This window comes from Zingiber officinale, chromosome 4A, assembly GCF_018446385.1.
Source record: "Zingiber officinale cultivar Zhangliang chromosome 4A, Zo_v1.1, whole genome shotgun sequence".
NCBI classification, from domain to species: domain Eukaryota; kingdom Viridiplantae; phylum Streptophyta; class Magnoliopsida; order Zingiberales; family Zingiberaceae; genus Zingiber; species Zingiber officinale.
In genome coordinates, this window is record NC_055992.1 from 73,989,884 (window position 1) to 74,008,497 (window position 18,614).

At 34.9% G+C, this 18,614-nt stretch overlaps 1 protein-coding gene and 1 long non-coding RNA gene across 4 annotated transcripts in view; one reads left to right on the forward strand and one right to left on the reverse strand.

Annotated features, from left to right (window-relative positions):
- The window catches only part of LOC121969990 (alpha-N-acetylglucosaminidase-like), a 104,324-nt gene extending 95,860 nt beyond the window's left edge, over positions 1 to 8,464 (forward strand). For all 3 annotated transcript variants that reach the window (XM_042520371.1, XM_042520373.1, XM_042520372.1), the window contains exons 17-19: positions 7,560 to 7,797; positions 7,884 to 7,962; positions 8,045 to 8,464. In XM_042520371.1, coding sequence (XP_042376305.1) covers positions 7,560 to 7,797; positions 7,884 to 7,962; positions 8,045 to 8,334 — 607 coding nt within the window. In that variant the 3' untranslated portion in view covers positions 8,335 to 8,464. The remainder of the gene's footprint in view (positions 1 to 7,559; positions 7,798 to 7,883; positions 7,963 to 8,044) is intronic.
- Positions 8,465 to 10,558: 2,094 nt separating this feature from the next.
- LOC121969992 lies at positions 10,559 to 18,403 on the reverse strand. The gene is made up of 2 exons (XR_006108774.1): positions 18,263 to 18,403; positions 10,559 to 18,191 (listed from the first exon to the last, which is right to left on the reverse strand). It is a non-coding gene; the product is annotated as an uncharacterized LOC121969992 (long non-coding RNA).
- Between the last annotated feature and the right edge of the window lie 211 nt (positions 18,404 to 18,614).

Below are 18,614 nucleotides of genomic sequence, written 5' to 3' on the forward strand. Positions count from 1 at the left end.
ACGCAGGTAGCGAGAAGGATGACACGCGATGTGTCCGAGGGATGAGGCGTTGCGGAAGAGTACACCGATGGACGAGAAGAAAGCGTGCGGTGGTTCTGAGGGACTAGAAGCCGGAGCGGGAGACTGCTCGAGGAGCAAGAGACGCAGCTAGCGAGAAGGTCGGCACGGGGTACGACCGAGAGACAAAGACTGCGGATGAGTACGCTGGCGGACGAGAAGGAAGCACGCGGTGATTCCGAGGGACGAGAAGCCGGAGCGGAAGACTGCTCAAGGAGCAAGAGACACAGCTAGCGAGAAGGTCGGCACGGGGTACGACCGAGGGACAAAGACTGCGGATGAGTACGCTGGCGGACGAGAAGGAAGCACGCGGTGATTTCGAGGGACAAGAAGCTGGAGCGGAAGACTGCTCGAGAAGACCGGAAGTTGGGTTCGGGTGAGCCCTATTCCGGATGACAGAGATCACCCAAGCGAGCGGAAGACTTGGTCTAAAGCGAACGGAGCCTGAGCAGAAGACTCGGACTGGAAAAAGTCAATGGGGTTGACTTTTCCCTCCAACGGAGCTGTCCGGGGCACCTGGAGTTGACTTTTTGACCGGATCGAGTTTTGACTCAATCTGAACGTTGGAGGATAAAGTTTATCCCCCCAGGGCGCCCGGAACCCTCAGAGCGCCCCGACCAAGGCTATAAATATAGCCTTGGTCCAGAAGTTTTTCAACAACTCAAGCAATTCATTCTTTCTGCACTTGTACGCTTTCTCTGTAGTTAAGCTTTTGTTTTCTGCGCTTCATCGTTGTAAGAGACTTCTCCACCTGAAGGAGTTCTTAGTACGATCATTTTCCTTGGATTAACAACCTCCTCGGTTGTAACCAAGTCAAATCTTGTGAGCCTCGTCTTTTTGTTTGTTTAGTTAATTATTTATGCAAGTGTTAGTTTAAGAGTTCAAGAAGGGTTTGATTTTTTTCAGGCTATTCAACCCCCCTTCTAGCCGGTCGCCGCGGTTCAACAAGTGATATTAGAGCCAAGACACTTCAGGAGGACTAATTGCCAATCGAAGCAAAGATAATGGCCGGACCAAACATCTACCCGCCGAAATTCGAAGGGGATTTCGCTACCTGGAAAAAGCGAATGCAGGTATTCTTTACAACTGATTTTGAATTAATTTTAATAATGGAATTTGACTTTGTAGCTCCAGAGGGCAAAGAAAAATATCAATGGACGAAAAAGGAACAGGCCGACTACATGGCGAGCGATAAAACAGAATACAATCTGCTAAGCGTTCTTCCGCCACAAGAAGTCAACCGGATCGGGAACTACAATTCGGCAAAGGAACTTTGGGAAAAGTTCCTTAAGCTGCACGAAGGAACGTCCGAAGCCAAGCTCATTAGATGGGATCTACTTCGCAATCAGCTCACCAGCCTGCGACTTGGGGAAGACAACGACTGCGATTCAAGCTCTTCCGAGATGAGCATCGAGCGCATCGATGAAGGGGGAGCTACGTCGGAAGAAAGCAGCAGTTCAGGGGGAGACACGGACAACGAGATCCACAAGATAAGTGAGGTACGATCTCTTCCTCTCGATAAACTTTTTAAGTTTGTTAAGTTACTAACTAAAGACTGCTGCAAATTAGAAAAAAAATTAAGAACTTAAAAATAATATTAGCTAAATCTTGTCCTTTAGAAGAATTAGATAAAGTTAAATTAGAAAATGAGAAATTGAAATCAGAAAATGAAAATCTAAAAATTCAAGTAGATAACTTGAAAAATCGTGCATGCCTATCTAATACAAATTTTAGAAAGTTTAATAATTTAAATTGGTATTATAGATATCACGAGGGACAAATTAAGAATATTTCAAGAAAATATATCCCTAAGAAATTTTTGGTTAATCCAGTAGGCTGGAACCTATATTGGGTTCCTAAATCTTGCTTAGCCTAAATTTTAATCGAAATTAGCGCTTTCAGCGAGAAAATTAAACAGTAAATTTCTTTATGAGACTTTGTCTGAGGAAGTGGTTGTTGTTCCAATAACCAAGAAGACCTAGTGCCTCACCACGACCTGGAAGCCAAAATACTGAAATTAAATGCTTAATTAACTTTCTGGTAAAGCGTTAAAATTAGAATTTAATAATGCTTTAAAATGTCTATTAAACATTTTTAAAAAAAAAATTCTTAAAATTTTTTTTTACTTAGAAAAATTCTAAATTGCCTAAGTTAAAAGTTCTTCTGAAATTAGAAATTTCTACTTAAAGCCTTACTTAGAAATTTTTTATACTTAGGGTTTTTCCATAGAAAATTTTCTTACCTAAAGTTTTACTTAGAAATTTTTGTTGCAAAATTTCCTAAGTCAGAATTTCTTTAAATTTTTTTTGTTTTCCTTAAGAAAATTTTCTTATCTAAAGTTTTTTAAACTTAGAATATTTTTTGCTGAAAATTATTGCAAATTCTTTAACTTAGAATTTTTTTTAAGAAAGTTAGATTTTTTTTTTAAAACCCTTAGATTTTTTTCGGAACCCCAATTTTTTATGTGATCAAAGGGGGAGAAGAAAAAGTATAAGTCTAGGGGGAGGTAGACCCAAAAATTTAAATCTTCTATATTTTTGCACTTTATTGCAAAATTAGTTAGTTTAATTTTTATGTCTATTTTTACCCTAGCTTAACTTGGGTTGCTCATATCAAAAAGGGGGAGATTGTTGGAACCCCAAGGTTGTTTTGGTGTGATCAACAAATTAAGTTAGGTCCTGTGTGTTTTTAACCTTGTGTCTAAGTGTGCAGGAGCTTAGGAACAGATAGTCGAGTGGAAGACGCAGCTAGCGAGAAGGACGGCAGGTGGTGCGTCCGAGGGACGAGGTGCTGCGGAAGAGTACACCGGCGAACGAGAAGGAAGCGTGCGGTGGTTCTGAGGGACGATAAACCAGAGCGGAAGACTGCTCGAGGAGCAAGAGGCGCAGCAAGCGAGAAGGCCGGCACAGGGTGCGACCGAGGGACGAAGACTGCGGATGAGTACGCTGGCGGACGAGAAGGAAGCACGCGGCGATTCCGAGGGACGAGAAGCCGGAGCGGAAGCCTGCTCGAGAAGACCGGAAGTTGGGTTCGGGTGAGTCCTATTCCGGATGACAGAGATCACCCAAGCGAGCGGAAGACTCGGTCTAAAACGAACGGAGCCTGAGCAGAAGACCCGGTCTAGAAAAAGTCAATGGGGTTGACTTTTTCCCTCCGGGGCGCCCGAAGTTGACTTTTTATCGGATCGAGTTTTGACTCGATCTGAACGTCGGGGGATAAAGTTTATCCCTCGAGGGCGCCCGTAACCCTCAGGGCGCCCCGACCAAGGCTATAAATATAGCCTTGGTCTAGAAGTTTTCAACAACTCAAGAAATTCATTCTTTCTGCACTTGTACGTTTTCTCTGTAGTTAAGCTTCTGTTTTCTGCGCTTCATCGTTGTAAGAGGCTTCTCCACCTGAAGGAGTTCTTAGTACGATCATTTTCCTTGAATTAATAACCTTCCCAGTTGTAACCAAGTCAAATCTTGTGAGCCTCGTCTTTTTGTTTGTTTAGTTAATTATTTATGCAAGTATTAGTTTAAGAGTTCGAGAAGGGTTTGATTTTTTTCAGGCTATTCAACCCCCCTTCTAGCCGGCCGCCACGGTCCAACACATTCAACACTGGATAATTAGCTATTTCTTAGGAATCTATTTCCTAAGGATTTTCTTTACCTTTTTAATTGCATTTCTAGATGGTCTATCTGGATTGTTTTGGTCTTCGATTATTTATACTGGAAGAATAGGCCTTTTCTTTTGCTTTTAATTTGTATCCTAACTCGCTTTTACTATAGTTGATTCATTAACTCTGAATACTCATGTCTAAGTACTTGGATTCATGTGAAGATTTTTATAAAGCCTTTTCTTGAATCATTCACTTATGATTTGAGATTTTTATTTTCAAATTCCTTGACTTGATCTTGCAAGTGTGATTGAACACAAGGTGGTGGTAGAGAATTAATTTGGGCCTCTAATGATTTTTAAAAAATTCAATAAACTAGGAATAGTATTTAAAAAGTTCATTGACTAATAGAGAGTTGATTTTATTGTCACTTTTGTGTGAACCTTCCCCTTCACTATGCTAGATCCTTATCAGTTATTGTGTAGACTCCACCATCTATTGTCATCAGTGTCAAATAATTTTCCTTTAGCCTTTTCTCTTGTTTTTCTTCAAATGATAAAAATGTACCATACCAAGTAACTCTCTCAGAGGATATTTTTTCTTCTCCGCCTTTTATTTGACTTTCTTTGCCCTTCTATAATTTTTGGAAAATCACCTTCCAAATGTGCTTCTTGATCACAATTTAAGCACTTCACTATCCTAACTCTTCTCTTTTTTCTTTTGACTTTTAGTATCCACTTTATATATCATTTATGCTTAAATTGTTGCTCTTTCTCTCCTCACCACGTGTGCCACTTCCTCTTCTTTATTACTCCTGGACGATGCGAATGAGAATGAGAATGAGAATGATGAGGATAATGATGAACTTTCTTCTTCCTTGATAAGCTACAAATGTCACTTAGTTTAATTTGTTTTCCTTGATGTTCCAATTTAATTCTTTTGTGAAGTGCCAATTGCAAAATAGTTATCTAAGGGAATTGATTTTTTATCTCTTGAAATATTTTAGGCATCCACCATTGAGGTAAAAAGATGTCCATGGGAACTCCTTCCAAGTGAATCGGACCAAGTCATGGTTGTTAATCTGTTCTCCAAGTGCAAGAAGATCATTGTGAATTTCCATGAAATCTTCTATGCATTTAAATAACCCCATCTCACATGATGAAGTTTTTACAATTGGCTCATTTTGACGCTCTTGGCTATCTTGAAGTCTAGTTTCCCTTTATGCAATTCCATCATCTTTTTTCACAAATCCTTTGCATTTCAGAGTTGTCCAACTTTGTATATTTCTATTGATAAATCGCACTGGAGCATGATAATTGCCTTAGCATTAGTTTAAATTTCTGCTTCACCTCTCCTCTCTATCAACGCATGAATTTCCTCATTCTTATCCATTGGAATCTCAAATCCTTTCGTCATGGTCAATGATAGTGCTGGCAGTTGGACAAACAACAATAGTAGCAAGACAGGTGCAGCAGCAGGATAGGCAACGATGCCAATATGACAGCGAGATGGGAAGCAGAAAAGGTTGCGGCTGAAAAGGAGCAACTACTGTAACTCTAGTAGGCAACAAAGCCACAATGACTTTTGAAGAAGTTTAAAACTGCAGTGGTCACCTGATGGCCGATTGAGGCAACGCACAACAATTGGCTTTCATTAGTGTGACATTGAGGGTTGGGCCGTAAGAAAGAGATCGAGAGAGGAACATAGAGATGAGAGGAACTTTTGTGGGATGAGCTTCTCCCTCTCTTGATTGTGGGAGGGGGGAGGATGTCAGATGTTGAGTCACGGCGAACGGAGAAAGGAAGGATGAGGCTCATGTGATCTGATAAAAGAGTGAAAATTTGAATATCCAAAAACCCCAACCTAAATAAACCTAGTCATTTGAACTTGGTTGGTTTCAATTTGCTACCAACCCAATTCAACCCTAGAATCTTCAGTTGAAGCTTCATTTTAGTCCAAGATGAAATTAAATTGATTCCCACTTGAACACGAACTTAATAACCTATTTTAACCTCTAAACTCGAAATAGCACCGCCAAATTTACTTTTAAACCATCCGATGCTAACTTACATCCACAAAATCCTAAATTACATTTGTTTAAATATTATTTAGTTTTTAGAAATATAACAAGATTAATGTGCAAAGTTAGTTGAAGGGATAAAATTCAAAATTATCAATATCCAACCTCCAACCAGGATTAGTTTTTTCTTCAATAGAGGATAAAATGAGAGGAGCAATGATATGCTCAAGGAAAAAAACTCAAGGAAAAGTTCAAGGATAGACACATAAAGTCATGGCCCACCATTTCACTTTTTGTGGGTCCCATCATTTTATGTGTCTATCCTTGAGTTTTTCTTTGAGTTTTTTTTCCTTGAGCATATCATTTTTCAAATGAGAGTGGATTGAAATGTTATTCAGTAATGCATATATTTTATATTTAGAAAAGTTGAATGTATAAGACTGAGAGATGTAAGTGGTAGAGAGACCAAAGTATGCATTAATCCATTCAATAATGATTTAATTAATTTGATCAATAATGATTTGATTAATTTGAACATTATTATCTACATAGAGCACATAGTTCAATGGAGGAATAAGATTTCATGACCGTAAATAATTGGGACAAATAGTGCTCAATGATGACAGTGGTAATGATGATTGGGTTAATTGAAAGTTGCTAGATGGTAGTACAAATTCATTAAAAAAAACATAAGAGTGAACAAAGTAGTTCACTTAGATATTACTATTAGAAATTAGGGATACAAATTATACAAAATAGAGCAGCAGTAAGTTACAACAGATTTCCAAAAAATAAAACTTGTTGGTGCCATTGTGCCCCAAATGGTCAAGTTTGATCTTGAATTTTAATGTTTATGCAAAAGGTTTAAGTTAGGCTTGCATGGTGACTTGATGGGTCAAGTGATGCTGATAATGACTTGGTATGGTTAAGGCAATGACTTTGAAGTCCATGAAGATTAGAGAAGTTTCATGAGGCAACCGAGGGACTACAAGATGAGAAGCACTGATGTGGTAGGAATAACTCATGGAGCATAAATTAGCATGTCAAGTTGGCAGCTTGGTGACTCAAGTTCTATATAGATTAGAGAAGAATTGTATGAGACATTCGAAGGGCCACTGAACAAGAAGTATTTAGGCACATTGTTGAGGATAGTTGGAGGCATACTATGTAGGTGAAGCGTGTGGATGACATGTAAAGTGAGCCAAGAGCTTGGGTGCATCCAAGGTATAAGTAACCTAACATGAGACGACTGTGGTGGCGAAGTCAATTTGCGAAAGGAGACGTCTGGTTGGGCATTGTCAAGATGTAATCTTCTCAACAAAGAAGAACCCTTGCCAAAATGTGTCTGTTACTGCTAGCAGTGCTTTAAGAGTGTGCCAAAGATGAATAGTCAAAGAAGAACCAAGCATCACCACCACATGAACAACAATCTCGAAGATATGGTTATCAATGGAGAGAATAATTTGAAATAGAATAGAAAGCTTCCTGGAACATTGAATTAAAAGTAAAGAAAGGAGTTGTCCTATGCCTCAATTCATTAATCTACTCTAAATGCAAAAAGTTGCTTGAGTTTCCAATTGGAAATAGTGAGGGAGCACTCCAAAGATCCGGATTTAGAAAGACCATTTTAAATAAAAATTTAGTTAATTCTCTAAGTAGTTCCTGATGTGTATATATATATATATATATATATATATCTTACATTGTTATCATTTTGTATACACATTCTTGTGTATTACAAGTCTATAACTATTTACACATTTCCCTCACAAAATCACTTAATTTTCTGAAAATTTCAATTAAAATTTGAGAAAGTATAGATTATAAAATGGAAATATAGGTTCAGATGATTGTTCTTTCATATAATAATATTTTGTATTATAGGTACGATCTTGTGGACCTTACCCGCCAGGCACTAGCAAAATATGCAAACAAACTATTCTTGAAGGTCATTGAAGGGTATCATCTAAGCAATCTCTCACAAGTAACTTCCTGTGCTCACCACTTCCTTGATCTTGTCAAAGACTTGGACACTCTTTTGTCCAGTCATGATGGATTTCTGCTTGGTCCCTGGTTGGAAAGTGCTAAGAACCTAGCAAGAGATCCAGAACAGGAGAAACAGGTGACGACTATTATTACTTTTCTGTTGGTTGTCCTCAAATGCCATAAATAGTCTGATAGCCTAAGTAAGCTGCTTCCATGATGCAGTTTGAATGGAATGCAAGAACTCAGTTAACAATGTGGTTTGATAATACAGACACCGAAGCTAGTCTGCTTCGAGATTATGGTATGAACTAAGTAGAATTCATTTTGTTAGCATTATTTGCAAATTTCAGGAATTGTTTCATCCAAAAATCTTGTTGTTACAGGAAATAAGTACTGGAGTGGTCTTCTGCAAGACTACTACAGACCACGGGCAGCTTTATATTTTAAGCACATGATCGATAGCTTGGTGAAAGGTGAGAGCTTTCCACTGGAAGACTGGAGAAGGGATTGGATATCTCTTACCAATAAATGGCAGGAAAGTAGAAACCTGTTCATAGTAAAAGCTCATGGAGATGCTCTAAACATCTCGCGCTGGTTATATGACAAATATTTAAGAGAAGACCACTCACAATCACTTTATAAGCTCAGAGAAAACCACAACGATCAGCTTTAATTTTGAATTATGAATCTTCTGCCCAGATGATAGTTTGCTTTACAACTGTTAGTTAGTTCATCATAAAAGAATTCATGGTCATTAATTTAGCTTTTCATTTGAAATAAAAACTTCCAAATGGCTTTGTCAATGAAGGTACCAAATGAATTTCATGTCCATTTATTTTATTGCTTAATATGCAATACGAAGTCCTGATGAAATATTGCATGGAAAGAAACGACATTGGAAACGGGCAAAATCTACAAGCTAATTTTGGTGATCTCAAACAAAAATATAAAATGCACTTTCTCAGGAAAGTTGACTGCAGTATTGGGTCCACTGTCAATTTGATTGCTAAAACCTAACACAGCCCAGAAAAAATAATTCATCTCCAGCTTGTTCCACAGCCTTAATGTAGTTTTGGAATCCTCATTTCTTGGAGACAGCTTTGTACGCAATGAAACTGCTTTGCTGACTGAGACAATTGCGCCTTTGCGCTGCTGGCTAGCATTAGAGCTGTCTCCCAGGAAATGTGGTTAGTGGCCACGCAAAAGCAGTAATTGACAGTGGCGCAGATGGTGGCAATGGAGTAGCTGGGGTCAATGGCAAGCATAGCAAAGGCCATGTTGGTTATGGTGTAGGTTTGGGGCCCTTGTCATTCAGATTTACGATGTTACTGGACAAGATTTGGAGGCCTCCCAAATCGTGGGCAGCTCTAATATGAAAATAAAGTTGAACTACATCCTAATTTATTAGGAGGTGCAATATTGCTCAGGATGCTCATTCAAGCACTGCATTGTTATGTTTGAATCTTATAAAATTGTCAAGAGCTATTTATTCTCTAATCTCTGATTGTATAAGTTTATACAATAATTTTAGTCAAAATTATTATATAAACTTAGACCGTTTAGAATTGAAAAATGAATGATACATGTAACAATTTCATGACTTACAACTTAGAAATCATATAAAAGTGATTTCTTTTTCAGAAGTTAAATGTCATATAGGAGTTGAAACATTGTGCTAAGTGGAAATGTTTTTTTTTTTTCAAAACGTGCAATAATAAATAAGGTGGAAAATTGGTCAATTGGTCGTGATCCGGTTAATTTTTCTGGACATTCGACATCCGTTTTGAGTTTTATGAGTTGGATCACTCAAATAAAAGAGTATTTGAGAAAGAATTTTAGGGATGAGGAATATTTTTATATTAATAAAAAAAATGAAGTTCTCTTTTAACTATGCCGTCGAAAAGGAGCTCCTTTTAAGCGTTGTCTTTTTGAATTAAAAGAAAGGTATTTCTGTGGCTTATAAGGTTCAAATTTCATATTTTTTAATTATCAAATTGTGAAATTTCACGTTGAAGCCGAATCCATGTACTTGTACTTTATAAAGGCCTAAATTATGAGGTACTGATCCAACTTCTTATTTTTTCATGGAACGTGTAACTAAGGATGGTTAGATTTCTAAGCTGTTTATTATGAATGCTTTTTGATTTATACGTTCGATGAAATTTTTTTATAAAATTAAATTGATGATCCAGATTTAATATTATAATTATCTTTCAACAGAAATACTAAAATTGTCCATTATTATTGTTCGGAATAAATAAGTCATGTGTCGGTCAACAGATCATTTCCACGCGAAACGAAAAGTTCACTCTCAAGAATTTCTTAACGGACCATCATTCTTCACTCTTTTATTTTATAAATTAAATTTACCTGAACTTTTTAAAAAGAATTATATGTATCCTATTATTTATAGCATTTATAATATTTTAAAAGCTATTAGCCATTTGAATTTTCATTTAACACTTACTAAATCACAATGTAATGACAATAATAACATCTACAACCATATAGACCAGACTTTAGAAAACAAACAAAAACATTAAAGTGTAAAAAATTAAAATAAGATTTTTCAAATTTATACCGTTTACTCTAACTTTGTTGCTCTTTGTGTGATTAGTCAATTACAACCCCATCTAGCTATGATATCAATTATAGGATTAAAAATACATGAGAGGAAGGGGTGAATAACATTTTACTCATTTTTTCTTTACCGTCTCGGATTGTTAGTATACAATGCAAACAAGAGAAAAAAAATAATGACAGACACATGGATAGACAAATAAGGATTTTTACATGATTTGATAATCCCTTGAATGCGAGCCACTAATTTTCTCACTTCTAAGAACTTTTTAGAGATAGAAAAATCTCTTATAAGTTGTTCTTACAAATAAACAAGCAATGCAAAAAATAATAATAATATCATTTTAAATAACAAAATATTACAAAAACTTAATTGTTTCTCGAAGCTCTAAATGCAACTGTACTTGTTTTAGCACTTCTTAGATCAACTAGACAACATTTCGTGAACTTTTTAGAACATTGAATGAGAAATTAATTGATTGTGATTATTTGCTTGAAGCTGTATAAATAGTGATGTTTTGGGTGATTGAAGAATGTTCCAATCGCTTGAAACTTGACATTCTCTAACCGTTTAGTCTTTGTTGTCCACTATCAAGTTTCCCAAATCTTCATCTGATCTCCTAGTCTCCCCCTTTGTCAATTTTTTGTGTCCACGTACATGCAACATCTTGTGCTGATTGGATGTCGATCTAGACCTTTGAATCACTTTTGATCACCGGAATGAAAAACATCATCTAGCCACATCACCTGCCTGAGGCTTATCTTTGACCTTAGGTTGCATGGATTCCCTTCGATCACTTGAAACTTTTAGTCGACAGAACCATTTTTTTATAGCCAAAAATCATGTTTTCCCTACAACATAAGGGGTAGTCCAAATACAACATAGAATATACACGTATGCTTAATAATTGGTTTACCTAACCTACTAAGCATGTCTAGCATCTATTCTACCTGATTTATCAAGATTTGCTTGGAGTTCACTTTGGTACCTACCTAAAGTTTACTCCTTTAAGACTTTTTCCGTTGCCAAGAATTTGATTCCCTTTTGATTTGCATGAACTTTACACCTATCTTGATTTCACTCCTTTTGAGTTTTTACTCTTAATTAACATCTGGTTTCCTTCTAGGAATTTTACCCTTTTCAAACATCCGGTCTCTTTTGAATGACTTAACTTTACCAATTGCAAAGCATCAACGCATTTACCTACTTGGACGCTCACCAAATGCCATCATGTGGTCATTGTTAACCTACTCAGATTTTACACCAACTGTCAAATATTCAGTCACTGTTGACCTTCTAGCACTTTACACCAATTTCTAAGCATCCAGTCACTGATGTATGTTATTCTGAAAGTACACAATGTCGTCAAGTAATACAATAATATCTTCCATTGGAACTGTATTGAGTACCAAAATACTTGTGAAGCAATTTATCTAGAAGGTTTAGGTAAAGAACCAAAAGAGATCGAGAGAAAATAGTGAGAAAGTTAGTTTGGAAAGAAAAATTAAGGTTTAGTTTCACTATGATGTATGTTGACGAATGCAAGTCCTTTTATCTTAGGTGATCGGGTGTGTCTTGTTGGGGAGGCCGATGGATGCGTGCATTGGACACATTTCACAAATGTACAGTGGAAGACAAATAATAATTAAACTAATTATTATAACACATGTATCACACACATACAAGATACAACATGCTAGACATAACCACAATATAAAATTTTACGATAAAAATTATACCTACCGGATAACGTGGAGTAGAAATGACATCAACCAGTGAGGCTATAAAACCTCGCCTCTATTCGTATCCACGCTGAGCAATTGTTGAGACGGCTTCGTTAAGTCACAAGTTTTCATCTCAGATTCGGTACTAGCTAAATGAGGGAAAGATGGATTTGAGAGAGGAAGCCAAAGCTCGACTTGGTGTCTAGCGGCTCAAGGCAACCCGACGATACCAAACGAGGTGTCGACACCTAACGGTAGAGGTGTCGATCGGTGGCGATGTCGAACAATAGTGATGTCAATCAATATAGGCGTTGAATAGCAGTGTCATCGATCGATATTAGTGGTGGTGCAAAGAAGGATTTAGCACAAAGAGGGAGAGGGAGAGAACAAAAAACCTAACCTTAGGTTATGATTCAATTCATTAAATTTTCTCTTCAATCTATATCAATATATAGATATCTTATCAAGTTTAATTAGCGAATCCAAATCCGTTACCACTGACCTAAATTCTAAACTATTAGCCATAAGTTTGGTTCAAAACGAGACCACTTGGTTAATAACTAAACCTCTTTTAATTAAAACTAAACCAATTTAGTTTATAATTAAACCAAAGAGGGTTCAATTCATCTTCAAAAGATGTGGTCCACCTGTGTTTCCATTCTAATAAAATATCTTCCATATTTACCCTTCGTCTAGTCCAACCAGACTCAATCTCTCTTGATTTTAAAAATATAATTTTCAAACTTATTTTAAGTCTTTCGGATAAATTTATAGTGCATGTGACTCAATATGTTCTCAGTTATATTGATCATTCATAATTAACCATTAATTATGTTAATTTTGAATAGATCATGAGTGACACCTAGTAGTACATCATAACTCTCAATTGACCAGAAATCAATGGTTGATCTCAATACCACTTTTTGAACCCTTCAGCAGCTATAGTGAGCCATGTCTTGTTTTTTTCACTCATCTTATACACACTTAGTTCAGGATATGGTCTATGTGTTAGTCTTCACTAAGCTGACTATGTCACACCTAGCCCAAGTCATACTTTCTCATTATGTGGATTGAAATTACTTAGATATGTGTCCAAGAGTACCGTATTCTTGATATATAATACTTTGGCCAAAGACTTTAAGTAACAATCCTAACAAATAGTTGTAGGGTATACATTTCCTTTTGCAAGGAACGGTGAATCTTCTATGAGCTATTCAAACACCTTCAGACACTTTGATTTATACCCAATCATCCTGTACTCACACCTCTATGGAGATGTATTGATTAAGATGTCAAAATATACGCCTCCATGACTAAGGTGACTTGAATACCTCACAGTATATGAAAATGTTCAATAGACTTCGGATATTATCCAAAGTAATAGGTAAATAATTACCAAAGTAGACGTATGTTAAGTAAAAGGGTCAGTTTATTACTTTGCTACAAAAGTACTAAAATCTTTCGCTGGTTCAAAATCGGTTTGAAATTAGATTGATTTTGAAGTAAAAAGGCTTTATTATTTTATCAGTTATATAATAGTACCGAAGTAGTTGAGTATATGACTTCATAGATTACATTGATTAACGAAGTAAAATATATATATGACTTCACAAATTTTGTATTATGGTGTAGCAAATGTTTAATTTTACTTCTATATAATTTAGTTTGGTTGAAGTATTTTTTATTGTATTATTTATTATAGTGTAGACGTAATAGAGCATATTTTACTACAATAAAAATTCAATTTATCCAAGTAATTTATATAGACGACTTCATAAATTTGATCAATGGTGAAGTGACTAGTGTCTTTAACTATGCCACTATTGAAATTTGACGAAGTCTTTTATGTTGTATTACTTCACCATTTATTCACAGTGTCAAAGTAATTGATCATATTTTACTATAATAAAATTTTAATTGACAAAAGTGTATATCCTAATATTTTACTATAACACAATATTTTTCACCACTAAATTGAACAAATATATTACAAATATCTATCAAATACAATCCAAAAATACATTCATAAAAGATATGTTTAACTAACTTCACCCAAAACCTTTTGTATCCATATATTTTTAAATATAACATAAAAGTATATTCACAAAAGACAAGTTTGACTAACTTCACCCAAATTCTTTTGTATCCATAAATCTCTATATACAATCCAAAATTTATATCACATCCTACACTTAGACACCCATGTAGAAGTAGACGAATTAGCTTTATTCACTTTTGACTTCATTATACTAAGATTGATTGTAATGTTATTTGATGTTGCAAGCTAAAGTATTAACAGAAGTTTGAGGATCAACGCAGAATGACTCAATATTTTATAAAAAAAGATATTTCATAAAAAAGAAATTCATCTTCCTCTCTAATTATGGATCTTCATTTAAAACTATCTCTTTCATGTACCACATTACACAATATCCACATTCAACACCACTATTTTATTTTAGATTACCCTAATAAAATTAAAAATGTAATGCAATTAGTTACAATCCAAATAATAAGAATTATTAATTGATACCTAAATAGTCACAATATATAATGTCAATTGTTTAAAACCTCATCTTTTTAAAATACCCCTTGATACATTGTACCCCACTATATTATAAAAAATAGAAAGTTATTTTTACAATCTCTAATGAACTGAATGTATTCACAATCAGCATTATCTACTACCTACTTGGTCATAATATATTGTTTTAGATTACCCTAATAAAATTAAAAATGTAATGCAATTAGTTACAATCCAAATAATATGAATTATTAATTGATACCTAAATAGTCACAATATATAATGTCAATTGTTTAAAACCTCATCTTTTTAAAATGCCCCTTGATACATTGTACCCCACTATATTATAAAAAATAGAAAGTTACTTTTACAATCTCTAATGAACTGAATGTATTCACAATCAGCATTATCTACTAGCTACTTGGTCATAATAGTTTGTTAAGCATGGTCTTGATTCATGTTACTCAAAAAGTCTAATAAATATATCATATTCTTATCTTCATTAATTATAGTCAAGATCCAATGGTACCTTGACAAATGAAAATATAACATTGACTAGTATATAATAGGAATTGATAAATAATTAAAATCTTACCTAGTGTTGTATGGGATAAAGTACACTACAAAAAATCAATAGATTAGGGATGAAATTTTGGGACAAATAATTTTTGTTAAAGATAATTTTGCGACGAATATTATTTTTGTTGCAGAATTTGCAACGAATTTGACGACAAAATTTAAATTTGTTGCCAATTTTGTCACCAAATTCATCCCCAAGTTTGCAACAATTTGCAACGAATATTATTTTTGTTGCAAACTTGGTGACGAATTTGGCGACAAAGATACTATTTGTCGCTAATTTCATCCCCCAATTTGTCGCCAAGTTGGCAACGAGAATTTTGGGACAAAAATTTTTTCGTCGCATATTTCGTCCCCAAAAATTTTGTAATGAAAATATTTTATAAATTTGTCCCAAAATAGTGATTTTTTTTTATAGTGGTAGATGTTATATCTATTTGATGCTCCCAACTGAACAGTAATATGTTGTGATAATTTACTATCATCTTTGCGGACACCGCATATAGATATGTAATCAGGATATATAAATGAGACATACTCAGCTCTATTGTCTTCAAGGTAATTGTAAGGTAATGGCAAAAAAATGCTACACTCATATACATAATTTGGACCAAAAGAAAAAAAAATGCAGGAGAAACCGAGACATTAGGTTTTCTTTTTTCTAGTTCTTGAGTACCAATGGTAGTGTTACTCTATGCAGTGATCGATAAGCTTGGACTTAACTTTGAGTAGTTATTGCATGACAACGCATAATGGCAATTCTAATTGATGATATACCGTGCCAATTATGTACTGTTGTGCAAGATGACGATGTTTTTTTCTGTATAAAGTTTGTTCTGCCCTCACTTGAACCAACAATAAATTCCATTGAGAAAGAAAAGCACTGGATGCACTTAAGGAAAGCACGGGATGATTTTAATTCAAAGACTACTCGGTGCCTATTAGCTACACTATTTCTCACGAGTATGCATCTCAGTTTGCTACAATATCCTTTTCGGGAGATCGTACAAGGTAAAAACTAGAACATAACCAAAGGACTATGACATCAACATTAAAAAAACTAGAACATACAAGGTAACCATAATCATCATCATCATAAAACTTTAAGCAAAACTTTAACTAAGATCTCTTCCCACAATGTAACTAAGCAAACTTTAACTTTAACTAAGCAATATGATCATTTATTTGTTTTATTAAAGAAGATGATTACCTGAATTTTTCAACAACTTCATCAAACTAGCAGTTGAGTTTTGAAGGAAAAACCATACATGGTTGTCTCCAACCATAAGAACACCAACTTCAACATAATAGCACACACTATTGTTCTTAACAAAATATTCCCAAAGATTAATCAGTAGAATAGAAGGAATAACTAGACTGGCTCTGAAGATCAAGAGTTAGTGACCAAGAAAACAAATTAAAAATGTTTATGTTTTAAAAAGTGGATTTGCATATGCATTTTCAGAAACGGGGTAACTTATAAAGCACCCTAAATCTCATATGCTTGTATGTATTTGCATCTTTCCAAAATGCATATGAATTTCTTAGGTTCATTGATTGGGTATTTCTATTACATTGATTGCATATCTTAACAAATAGTTTTGTATGTAAAGATGCAGATCGCATAGGTTGATTGATTAACACACATTGTTAGAAATATAATATGCATTTTTATCAATATGAATTTTGGACCTCATAGACCGCCACATCTGTGCTTGCTTACTGCATGTGTCATGCAGTTGGAAGAATTTTTAGAGAAAAAAAAAACATAAGCCTCTCACATGAGAGTTATATGAGGGTAATTTATCCCTTAAATTTCAATCATGTCCAATCTAATACTAATTAAATCAGTTTGAAATAAAAAACTAATACATAAACAAAAGATTTACTCTAATGATTTCTCCATACTATTACACATTGCTTCAGTAGATTGGCATGCATTCTTATACTTCTGTTTCATGTATTTTAGATTGCATATAGTCTCATATGTCTAATATGTTATTATTTAACATGTTGGGTGATAATGTAAATTTCAAATCAATTTGTTATTTGTAGACAATACTGTGCTAATTAAGGAGAGTGCATATAGAATAAACCTGAAGCTTGAATTGCATAGAGAAATTAAGGATTCTAATTAAGTTAAGTCCAATTAAAGCTAAAAGAAATTTCAACAATAGGAAATAAGAGGAGTAATTAAGATGAACATAGGAAGCTCATGTATGAGTTTCAATAATTTTTTTATCTTTCCTCAACAAAGAGATTAACAAAGATATCATTAATATGAAAGAGGGGATAATTGCATTATAAATAGAAAATTGCATTGTAGAGAGAACTACAAAATGGTCAACCTACATTGCATAACATTTCTCTAATGGATAAGATGTGGCTTTAAATGAGTTTGCTACCATTCTAATATTATCATAAATGACACTCAACAATCATGACACTCGATTCATAAATTGTACAAGTGTTAGAAGAATCATATTAGTATATCTATGTATGCATTCCAATCTAAGACAAGAGATTCCTTTTCATATCAGTAGATCTATGAGTTAATGTTATAGATGAAGTTTTGAACACCAAAAGGGTTCAATGGATAGTCCATTCATGAAGGTTTCAATCTGAAATTCACATATTATGAAATCCATGACCAAAAAGGGTTCAACAAATAATCAATGAGCAACTTATTTCAATAAAAAAAAAATACTTAAATGGTTTAGGCAAGGAGAGAAACATCAGTAATTGATCTAACAATAGTGATTGATCTAACATCCAAAATATCATTTGAGTGATAAATTTACGGAAAGTCAGAAGAAAACGCAAGAACACATCTAATTATCCCCCTAAAGAAGTGGCTAATTTTGAAAAATCCCATCCCCCTAATTCTGAAAAATCCCTTCCCCTAAAGAACACATATACTTATCCCATATGAAGAAGAGAGAAACCATAGGGTAGGAGATGTCAAAAACCAACCTGGTGGATGAGCTACTGGGCTTGTAAGACCAGATCAGTTAGAAATGGCATACTCAAGCTCAAACTCCTAGAAAGCACTTGCCTCTTCTTCCCGTGGTCAAGAAATCTCAAAGAGGATAACCTATCCAAGGTCAATTCCCCCAGTGACGCTACAGAGAGGAAGAACCCTAATGTCACTATAGCAAGGAAAGGAAAGAAGGGGGTGGGAGAGGGAAGAGACCTAGAGTGCAGAGAGGAAAGGAAGTGAAGACGTCTCAACACGAAGGTTGTGCGTTAGGGAAAAACGAGAAGGTTGTCATCGGTAAAATTGCAAAGGTGAAGGTTTGCGTAGGGGAAAAATGCGAAGGCTTGTGTCGGGGTAAAATGCGAAGGCTATGAAGTGCTTTTGGCAAAAAAAATAAAAGGAGAACTTAGGGTTTTAGCAAAGAATAGGTGGAAAAATAATAAATCGGTTCGATGGGGGAAAAATTTTAACCGATTCAAACTTATTATTTCAGCACTTAAACATATCAATTTTATTTAATAACTTAGTACTTCATCGAATATATATTATGAAGTAAAATGCTAGATAA